General features: G+C 47.8%; 1 protein-coding gene across 2 annotated transcripts in view; it reads right to left on the bottom strand.

Moving 5' to 3' along the window:
• Positions 1-1726: 1726 nt before the first annotated feature.
• Positions 1727-10954, bottom strand: part of ppp2r5d (protein phosphatase 2, regulatory subunit B', delta) — a 184799-nt gene continuing 175571 nt past the window's right edge. Inside the window, exons 15-17 of one of the 2 annotated variants that reach the window (XR_013576687.1) lie at positions 10708-10824; positions 2121-2553; positions 1727-1960 (exon numbers count right to left, since the gene is read on the bottom strand). Coding sequence is in view for 1 of the 2 variants with exons in the window: in XM_078542811.1 (XP_078398937.1) it covers positions 2416-2553; positions 10708-10824 (255 nt within the window). In the remaining variant the exon portion in view is untranslated. Of the gene's footprint in view, positions 2554-10707; positions 10825-10954 lie in introns of both variants that reach the window. The other variant, XM_078542811.1, reaches the window with a different exon arrangement.

Genomic DNA, 10954 nt, shown 5'->3' with positions numbered 1-10954 from the left:
AGACAGGCTGATCACATTGACTGCTGTGGTGTTGAGATGTACAGAATGTTTCAATTCCCTCTGCAGTGAAGCTACGGTTGGGTAGAAACAATTGGCTTTTGTTCTCCTGGGTTAGTAATGGGTATATCAGCCATGCTTCTCCCACTTGCTATCCCGAAAAGTGCTGTGGTAGACAGGGCAGATTGCGATGAATCCTATGGTCGAACAGCCTGACTGCACTAAATGGCTGCTTGTGCACTTGGCGAGGGACTAGAGGATAGCAGACACCTGTAGAATCATACTACAGCATTAGGCGAAACCCTTTAGGAGAGAAAGGGTGAAACCTGAGAGAAGCATAACAGAATACAAAAAGAGCACTGAGCACTGCCAGGTACTCAATGCCAGCTCTGCAAATCTACATTTCAGCCTTTACATTAATTTGTACAAAACAAAACCATTCAATTCTCAACAGACAATGGGCTACTCAACCCACAATAAAGTCAGAGGTGGATGGCTGGACAGTCAGTGAGGGTAAACTCTAGACTAGACACTGTCACAGAGACAGTGCAGACAACCCGCAGATTAGACATTGTTGCAGGGGAGAGTACAGGCCACCCCCTAGGCTAGACACAGTTACAGGGGAGCGTGCAGGCCACCCCCTAGACTAGACACAGGGGAGAGTGCAGGCCACCTCTCGGCTAGACACAGTCACAGGGGAGAGTGCAGGTCACCCCCTAGACTAGACACAGTCACAGGGGAGAGTGCAGGCCACCCCTAGGCTAGACACAGTCACAAGGACAGTAAAGGTCACCCCCTAGACCAGACATAGTCACAGGGGAGAGTGCAGGCCACGCCCGGGCTAGACACAGTCACAGGGGAGAGTGCAGGCCACCTCATGGCTAGACACAGTCACAGGGGAGAGTGCAGGTCACCCCCTAGGCTAGACACAGTCACAGGGGAGAGTGCAGGCCATGCCCGGGCTAGACACAGTCACTGGGAAGAGTGCAGGCCACCCCCTAGACTAGACACAGTCACAGAGGAGAGTGCAGGCCACCCCCTAGACTAGACACAGTCACAGAGGAGAGTGCAGGCCACCCCCTAGGCTAGACACAGTCACTGGGACAGTAATGGTCACCCCCTAGACTAGACACAGTCACAGGGGAGAGTGCAGGTCACCCCCTAGGCTAGACACAGTCACAGGGGAGAGTGCAGGCCATGCCCGGGCTAGACACAGTCACTGGGAAGAGTGCAGGCCACCCCCTAGACTAGACACAGTCACAGAGGAGAGTGCAGGCCACCCCCTAGACTAGACACAGTCACAGAGGAGAGTGCAGGCCACCCCCTAGGCTAGACACAGTCACTGGGACAGTAATGGTCACCCCCTAGACTAGACACAGTCACAGAGGAGAGTGCAGGCCACCCCCTAGACTAGACACAGTCACAGAGGAGAGTGCAGGCCACCCCCTAGGCTAGACACAGTCACTGGGACAGTAATGGTCACCCCCTAGGCTAGACACAGTCACTGGGACAGTAAAGGTCACTCCCTAGACTAGACACAGTCACAGGGGACAGTGCAGGCCACCCCCAGACTAGACACAGTCACAGGGGAGAGTGCAGGCCACCCCCTAGACTAGACACAGTCACAGGGGGGAGTGTAGGTCACACCCTAGACTAGACACATGGGCGAGTGCAGGCCTCCCCCTAGGCTAGACACAGTCACAGGAACAGTAAAGGTCGCCCCCTAGACTAGACACAGTCACAGGGACAGTAAAGGCCACCCCCTAGACTAGACACAGTCACAGAGGAGAGTGCAGGCCACCCCCTAGACTAGACACAGTCACAGGGGAGAGTGCAGGCCACCCCTAGACTAGACACAGTCACAGGGGAGAGTGCAGGCCACCCCCTAGACTAGACACAGTCACAGGGGAGAGTGCAGGCCACCCCTAGACTAGACACAGTCACAGGGGAGAGTGCAGGCCACCTCTCGGTTAGACACAGTCACAGGGGACAGTGCAGGCCACCCTTAGACTAGACACAGTCACAGGGGACAGTGCAGGCCACCCTTAGACTAGACACAGTCACAGGGGAGAGTGGAGGCCACCCCTAGACTAGACACAGTCACAGGGGAGAGTGGAGGCCACATCATCTCTGGGCATTTGCAGCTGTTTCCTTTTTTTCTGTCTCTGGGTGTTTTAGGCTTGCTATTGTCCACTGTGTTTTTATTCCACCTTAGTCCAACATAAACCAATCCAACCGACAGACAGAAACTGACTGGGGTGGTGGGTTCGGGGGAGAAACAACAGCAAAGGGGGAAAACTTAAAAGAAGCAGGTTACAAAAGAATGGATGCAGCTTTACATAAACACTGATCAACAGTTCATTCTATGCTTTACACTGACAGAGAGCGGCTCTGCTAACATCCTGGGACTGGAGCCCGTCAGAGAGCCTCCTGGTTCGAGCTGAGGTACTCCTCTGGCCGCTTGTGTGCTTCAAGGGCCTTTATAGTGTACACATCCTGAGGCAGGTCTGACTTCCGGCGTAATAAAGCCTTCTCTTTCTTTATTTCCTTCTTCACCTGGAGAAACAGGAGTTTACAGTCAGTATTAACAGGACTGGGGCTTTCCATCACTATTAATTAGGACCAGTGTTTACTGAGACTCTATCATTCTGCTGTGACTCTCAGCCCAGCAAAGTGACTCAATGCTGCAGTTTTAGCCAAGGAAAGGCAGGAATTGATGTTCACTTCAACATTTAACATGCATAAAACCTCTAGGCTGAACTACTGCTCACTGGACTAGTAATCCAGAGGCACAGGCTAATACTCTGGGAACTGGGGTTCAAATCCCATCATGGCAGCTGGTGGGATTTAAATTCAATTAATAAATCTGGAATTGAAAGATAGTCTCAGGAATGGTGACCATGAAACTATCTTCAATTGTTGTAAGGGCCCATCTGGTTCACTAATGTCCTTTAGGGAAGGAAATCTGCCACCTACCTGGTCTGGCCTACATGTGGCTCCAGACCCACAGCAATGTGGTTGACTCTGAAATGGCTTATCAAATGGCTACAAAGTCTAAAAGGAACGAAACTGGACGGACCACTGGGCATTGATCAAGTCATCGGAAATGACAATGGCAAACTCAGCCCTGTCAACCCTGCAAAGTCCTCCTTATTAACATCTGGGGGTTTGTATCAAAATTGGGAGAGCTGTCTTTCAGACTAGTCAAGCAACAACCTGACATAGTCATCCTCATGGAATCATACTTTATAGATAACGTCCCAGGCACCACCATCACCGTCCCTGGATATGTCCTGCCCCACCAGCAGGACAGGCCCAGCAGAGGTGGCGTCACAGTGGTATACAGTCGGGAGGGAGTTGCCCTGGGAGTCCTCAACATCGACTCCGAGGTCTCATGGAATCAGGTCAACATGGACACAGAAACCTCCTGCCGATTACCACGTACCGCCCTTCCTCAACTGATCAGTCAGTACTCCTCCATGTTGAACATCACTTGGAGGAAACACTGAGGGTGGCAAGGGCACAGAATGTACTCTGGGTGGGGGACTTCAAATGTCCATCACCAAGAGTGGCTCGCTAGCGCCACTACAGAACAAACTGGCCAAGTCCTAAAGGACATAGCTGCTAGACTGGGTCTGCGGCAGGTGGTGAGGGAACCAACAAGAGGGAAATACAAACTTGACATTATCCTCACCAACCTGCCTGCCGTAGATGCATCTGTCCATGACAGTATAGGTAGGAGTGATCACTGCATAGTCCTTGTGGAGACAAAGTCCTCCCTTCACATTGAGGATACCCTCCATCATGTGGTACTAAATGGGATAGATTTCGAACAGACCTAGCAACTCAAGACTGGGCATCCACGAGGCGCCTTGGGCCATCAGCAGCAGCAGAATTGTACTCAAACACAATCTGTAACCTCATGGCCTGGCATATCCCCCACTCTACCATTACCAACAAGCCATGGGATCAACCCTGGCTCAATGAAGAGTACAGGAGGGCATGCCAGGAGCAACACCAGGCATATCTAAAAATGAGGTGTCAACCTGGTGAAGCTATAACACAGGATTACTTGCATGCCAAACAGGTCATCGTTAGACCTTTAATTCCAGATTTTTATTGAATTCAAATTCCACCATCTGCTGTGGTGGGATTCGAACCCAGCGTTACCCTGGGTACCTGGATTACCAATCCAGCGATAACACCACTGTGCTATCGCCTCCCCTAATGTGGCATCAAGGAGCCCTAGCAAAACTGGAGTCAATGGGAATCAGGGGAAAACTCTCCACTGGTTGGAAGTCATACCTAGCACAAAGGGAGATGGTTGTGGTTGTTGAAGGTCAATCATCTCTGCCCTGGGATATCGATGCAGGAGTTCCTCAGGGTAGTGTACCAGGCCCAAACATCTTCAGCTGCTTAATTAATTACTTTTCCTACATCATAAGATTAGAAGTGGGCATGTTCGCTGATGTTTGCACAATGTTCAGCACCATTTGTGACTCCTCAGATACTGAAGCAGTCCATGTCCATATGCGGCAAAATCTGAACAATATACAGGCTTGGCTGATAAGTGGTAAGTAACATTCATGCCACACAATGCCAGGCAATGACCATATCCAACAAGAGAGAATACAACTATCGTCCCTTGACATTCAATATCATTACCATCGGTGAATGGCAGTGGCATAGTGGCATTGTCACGGGACTCATGTTCCAGAGACCCTGGACTCGCATCCCACCATGGCAGATGGTGAAATCTGAATTCAATAAGAAGTCTCATGATGACCATGAAACCATTGCTGATTGTCGTAAAAACCCATCTGAGTTACTAATGTTCTTTAAGGAAGGAAATCCGTCATCCTTACCTGGTCCAGCCTGTGTATGACTCTTAAATGCCCTCTGAACAAGAGCAATTAGGGATGGCCAATAAATGTTGGCCTAGCTAGCAACAATCACATCCCGTGAATGAATAAAATGTCATCATTCTGAGGGTTACCATTCACCAGAAACTGAAATTTACTTATTTATTCGTTCTTGGGTCGCATGTATCACTGGATAGACAAACATTTATTGCCCATCCCTAATTGCCCTTGGGAAGATGGTGGTGAGCTGCCTTCTTGAACCGCTGCAGTCCATGTGGTGTAGGTACACCCACAGTTCCAGGATTTTGACCCAGCGACAGTGAAGGAATGGCAATATATTTATTTCCCAGTCAGGATGGTGAGCGGCTTGGAGGGGAACTTCCACGCGATGGTGTTCCTATGCATCTGCTGCCCTTGTCCTTCTAGACGGTAGTGGTCGTGGGTTTGGAAGGTGCTGCCTAAGGAGCCTCAATGAGTTTCTGCAGAGTATCTTGTAGATGGTAAACACTGCTCCTACTGTGCGTCAGTGGTGGGGTGAGTGAATATTTGTGGAAGGGGTGTCAATCAAGCTTTGTCCTAGATAGTGTCAAGCTTCGAATGCTGTTGGAGTTGCACTCATCCAGGCAAGTGGAGAGTATTCCACTATACTCCTGACTTGTACCTTGTAGATTGTGGATAGACTCTGGGAAGCCAGGAAATGAGTTACTTGCCACAGGATTCCTAGCCTCTGACCTGCTCTTGTAGCCACAGTATTTATATCACAGAATCTTAACGGCACAGGCCATTCGGCCCATCATATATGCACCAGCTCTCCAAATGAGCATTATGACCTAGTGCCATTATGCTGCCTTTTCCCTGTACCCTTGCACATTATTTCTATTCAAATAAATCATCTAATGCCCTCGAGTGCCTCGCTTGAACCTGCCTCCACCACACTTCCAGGCAGTACCTTCCAGAGAAAGTTTTTTCTCATGTCACATTTGCTTCTTTTGCAAATCACTTTAAATCTGCGCCCTCTCGTGCTTGATCCTTTTACGAGTGGGAACAGCTTCTTCCTATCTACTCTCTCCAGCCCCCTCATGATTTTGAACATCTATATCAAATCTCATCTTAGCCTCCTTCTCTCCAAGGAAAACAGTCCCAACTTCTCCAAGCTATCCTCATAGCTGAAGTTTCTCAACCCTGGAACCATTCTTATAAACTTCTTCTGCACTCTCTCCAATGTGTTCACATCCTTCCTAGAGCGTGGCACCCAGAACTGTACTCCAGCTGAGTTCTAACGAGCATCTTACATAAATTCAGCATAGCCTCTTTGCTCTTGTACTCTATGCCCATATTAATAAAGCTCAGGATACTATGTGCTTTATTAACTGTTCTCTCCATCTGTCCTGCCACCCCTTCAAAATTTCACCCTTATTTATATTGTCTGTCCATGTTCTTCCTACCAAAATGCATCACCTCACACTTCTCTGCATCGAACTTCATCTACTACCTATCTGCCCACTTCACCAACTTGTCTATGCCCTTTTGAAGTTCTACACTGTCCTCGCAGTTTACAACACTCCCAAGCATCATATCATCCACAAACCTTGAAATTGTCCCCGGCACACCAATATCATTAATACACATTAGGAAAAGCAGGGGCCCCAATACCGATCCCTGGGGAACTCCACTCCTCTAGCCCGAAAAATATCCATTGACCATTACTCTGTGTTTCCTATTACTCAGCCAATTTTATATCCACGTTGCTACTGTCCCCTTTTATTCCACGAGCAATAACTTTTCTCACAAGTCTGTTGTGTGGCACTGTATCAAATGCCTTTTCAAAATCCATGTACACCACATCAACAGAATTACCCTCATCGACCTTTTCTGTTACCTCTTCAAAAAACTCCAGCAAGTTAGTTAAACACGATTTCCTCTATATAAATCCAAGGTGGCTCTTCCTTATTAACCCATATTTTTCTAATTCTATCCCAAATAATTGTTTCTAGAATCTTGAAGTTAAACTGACTAGTCTGTAATTGCTAGGCTTATCCTTACAACCTTTTTTGAACAAGGGCGTAATGTTTGCAATTCTCCATTCTTCTGGCACATCCCGAGTTTAGGGAAGACTGAAAAATTACGGCCAGTGCCCCTGAAATGTCTACTCACTTCCTTCAATATCCTTGGATACCTCTCATCTGGTCCCAGTGCCGTGTCAACTTCAATTACCGAGTGTATTCAACACTTGCTCATCAATTTTAAACCCTTCTCCTGACAGAGTTTCCTCGTCTGTCACCATGGCCTGGGTAGCATCTACTTCTTGGTAAGGGTGGTTGCAACGTATTCATTTAATACCTCAGCCATGGCCCCTTCATCCATGTGTAAATTCCCCTTTAGTCCCTAATCGGCCCTCCTCCTCCTTTTACCACCCTTTTGCTATTTATATGCCTGTAGAAGACTTTGGGATTCCCCTTTATGTTGGCTGCCAGTCTTTTCTCATAACTCCTCTTCGCTTCTCTAATATGCTTTTTCACCTCTCCTTCTGTATTCCACATTCCACTTGTATCTCAATTGTATTTTTCACCTGACACCTGTCATAAGCACACTTTTTCTTTATCTTAATTTCTATCTCCTTTTTCATCCAGGGAGCTTAGGATTGTTATGCCTACCTTTCCCTTTAGATAGAATATACCTTGACTGTGCCCGAACGAATACTTTTTTGAAGATAGCCCATTGTTTAGCTACAGTTTTCCCTGCCAATCTTTTGTTCCAATCTATCTGGCCCAGCTCCGTTCTTGCCCCATCGAGGTTGGCTCTTGTCCAGTTAATTATTTTTACTCTGGATTGCCTATTGTCCTTTCCTTTCATCATCCTAAAACATATGATATAATGATCCCTTTCTCCTAAATGTTCTCCCTCTGACACTTGATCTACTTGGCCCACCTCATATCCAAGAACCAGGTCCAACAGTGCGTCTTTTCTTGTTGAATTGCACATGTACTGCTGTAGAAAATTCTCTTGAACACAATCAAGGAACTTTTGCCCCTTTACCCTACCACTGTCCTGGTCTACATTCAGGTAATTAAAGTCCCCCATTATAACTACTCTATAATGTCTGCATTTCTCTGTAATTTCCCTGCAGGTTTATTCTACTACATCCTTCTCACTAGTTGGTGGCCTATAGGCTATACTGAGCAATGTATTTGCACTCTTTTTGTTCCTTAGCCCTAGCCAAATTGACCCTGTCCTTGAACCCTCCAGGACTTCCCCGTTCTCCAGCACTGCAATGCTCTCCTTAACCAATACCACCAGCCCATCTCCTTTCCTATCTCTTCTGAACACCTTGTACCCAGGAATATTTAACACCCAGTTCTACCCTCCCTTGAGCCATGTCTCTGTTATCGCCACATCATCATATTTCCACATGGCAATCTGCACCTGTAACTCCCCAATCTTATTTACTATACTCCGTGCATTCACATATACGCATAGTAACCCTGATTTAGATTTTGTTACCTTCTCCCTCACCCCGACTTCACCTATTAACTTACTATTGACTATACTAGTGCTATCTGTCCCTCCCAGTATTTTGTGCACCTTGGTATTCCTCTCTAATATTTTCTCTTGGTTCCCACACCCCTGCCGAGTTAATTTAAACCCTCCCAACAGCACTAGCAAAACGCCCCGCAAGGAACTCAGTTTCGGCTCTGTTCAGCTGTAATCCTTCTGGCTTGTACAGGTGCCACCTCCCCCAGAGCCAGTCCCAATGTCCCAGGAATCTAAAGCCCTCCCTCCTGAACCATCTTTCCAGCCATATATTCATTTGCCTCATCCTCCTATTTCTGTACTCACTAGCATGTGACACTGGGAGTAATCCGGAGGTTACTACATTTGAGGTCCTGCCCAATGTGGACCACGACCTCTGGCTGTTCACCCTCCCCCAGAATAATGTCCTGCAGCCACTCAGTGACATCCTTGACCCTGGCACCAGGGAGGTAACATACCAGCCTGCAGCCACGTCTACGGCCACAGAAACGCCTGTCTGTTCCCATAACCAATGAATCCCAACTCACTATTACTCTTTCCTTTTTCTTCTTCCCCTCCTGTATAGCCGAGTCACTCGTGGTCCCACAAACGTAGCTCCGACTGCACTCCTCTGAAGAACCAGCACTCTCACCAGCTTCCAAAACAGAAAACCGACTGGTGAGTGGGACCCCGGCGGACTCCTGCACTACCTGCCAACTCCCCTTGGACTGTCTGGTAGTCAGCCATTCCCTCTCTGTCTCCAGGCCCTTCAGCTGCGGTGTGACCACCTCTCTGAACGTGCTATCCACGTAGCTCTCAGCCTTGTGGATGCGCCACAGTGACTCCATCTGCCGCTCAAGCTCTGAAATCTGGAGCTCAAGTTTCTGCAGCTGGCAGCACTTCCTGCACATGTGGTCATCTAGGGCACCGGTAGCGTCCATGACTTCGCACATATTACAGGACACGCTTTCCACTTGACTGAGCTGCCCTGCCATGTCTTCACTCTACTTTCCTTACATTAACTTTATTCTACTTTGGATTATTTATATTACTTCATTATATTGGCCCTAAATTTCCCCTATTACTCCGCTTCTCAGTTAAATCCAAGTATAGCTACTTGTTTAAAAATGTTACACTTTTCTAATTTACTCACCAGGTCCTACTTACCAAGGCCACTGCTCTTCCTTCTGAAGAAAGGTAGAAAAGCCCATATATGGCTAGTCCAGTTCCGTTTCTGGTCAATGATAACCCCCAAGATGTGGATAGTGGAGGATTCAGTGATGGTGATGTCATAGAGTATGCTAATGGTTAGATTCTCTCTTGTTGGAGATGGTCATTGCCTGACACTTGTGTGGCACGAATGTTACTTCCCACTTGTCAGTCCAAGCCTGGATATTGTCCAGGTCTTGCTGCCTTTGGACCTGGACTGCTTCAGTTTCTGTTGAGTTGTGAATGGTGTTGAACATCGCGCAATCATCAGCGAACAACCCCACTTCTGACCTTATGATGGAAAAAAGGTCATTGATGGTTGGGCCTAGGACATTGCCCTGAGGAACTCTTGCAGTGACGTCCCGGAACTGAGATGAGTGACCTCCAACAACCACAACCATCTTTCTTTGTGCTAGGTATGACTCCAACCAGCGGAGAGATTTCCCCCCCCCCCCGACTCCCATTGACTCCAGTTTTGCTAGGGCTTCTTGATGCCTCGTTTGGTCAAATACTGCCTTGATGTCAAGGGCAGTCACTCTCACCTCACCTCTGGAGTTCAGCTTTTTTGTCCATGTTTGTATTAAGGTTGTAATGTGGTCAGGAGCTGAGTGGCCCTGGTGGAACCCAAACTGAGTGTCAGTGAGCAGGTAATTGCTGAGTAAATGCTGCCTGGTAGCATTGTTGAAGACACTTTCCATCACTTTGCTGATGATTGAGAGCTGGGACGGTAATTGGCTGGGTTGAATTTGTCCTGCCTTTTATGGACAGGGCATGCCCAGGCAATTTTCCACATTGCTGGGCAAGTGCCAGTGTTGCAGCTGGTTCTGGAATAACTTGGATGGGGACAATCTAGTTCTGGAGCACAGGTCTTCAGTACTATTGCTGGCATCCTGTTCTGATGGCAGGCATATGGTGGTGGAATCCTCACCAGACGCCAGCAATAGAAATTCTCTGTGCGACTCCCTCCCCCACCTTATCTAGAGAATAGCAATCAGCTAATGAAGCAGAAATGAGGAATCAAATGTGTGACATTCACGCTATGGAGTTGTGTATACTAAGTGAGGCAGCCAGGGAGTGTAACCCTGCAGTATCATGTTACTCTGTTAGATTGTAGAAGCTGTGACATTACCTGAACAGCCTCAGTCTCTACAGCCTTCTTCAACAGCTGGATATCCTCGGTAGTGGGAGTCTCTGTCTCCATGGAGAACACGGGGCTGATAGCTGAGCACTCAGTGTACGCACTGGACTGAAAAGGATTAAAGCAGAAATGTGAAAATTGAGGCCCAGGATCAGGGCCTAGTACTTACCTAAAGCAGCAGCAGGCATGTCCAGGGTGCCCTTGAGTTTCAAATAAGCAGGAAAGAAAAAATGAAACA

The sequence above is a fragment of the Cetorhinus maximus genome, chromosome 5 (assembly GCF_964194155.1).
Source record: "Cetorhinus maximus chromosome 5, sCetMax3.hap1.1, whole genome shotgun sequence".
NCBI classification, from domain to species: Eukaryota; Metazoa; Chordata; class Chondrichthyes; order Lamniformes; family Cetorhinidae; genus Cetorhinus; species Cetorhinus maximus.
This window is presented reverse-complemented; position numbering and strand designations above follow the sequence as displayed.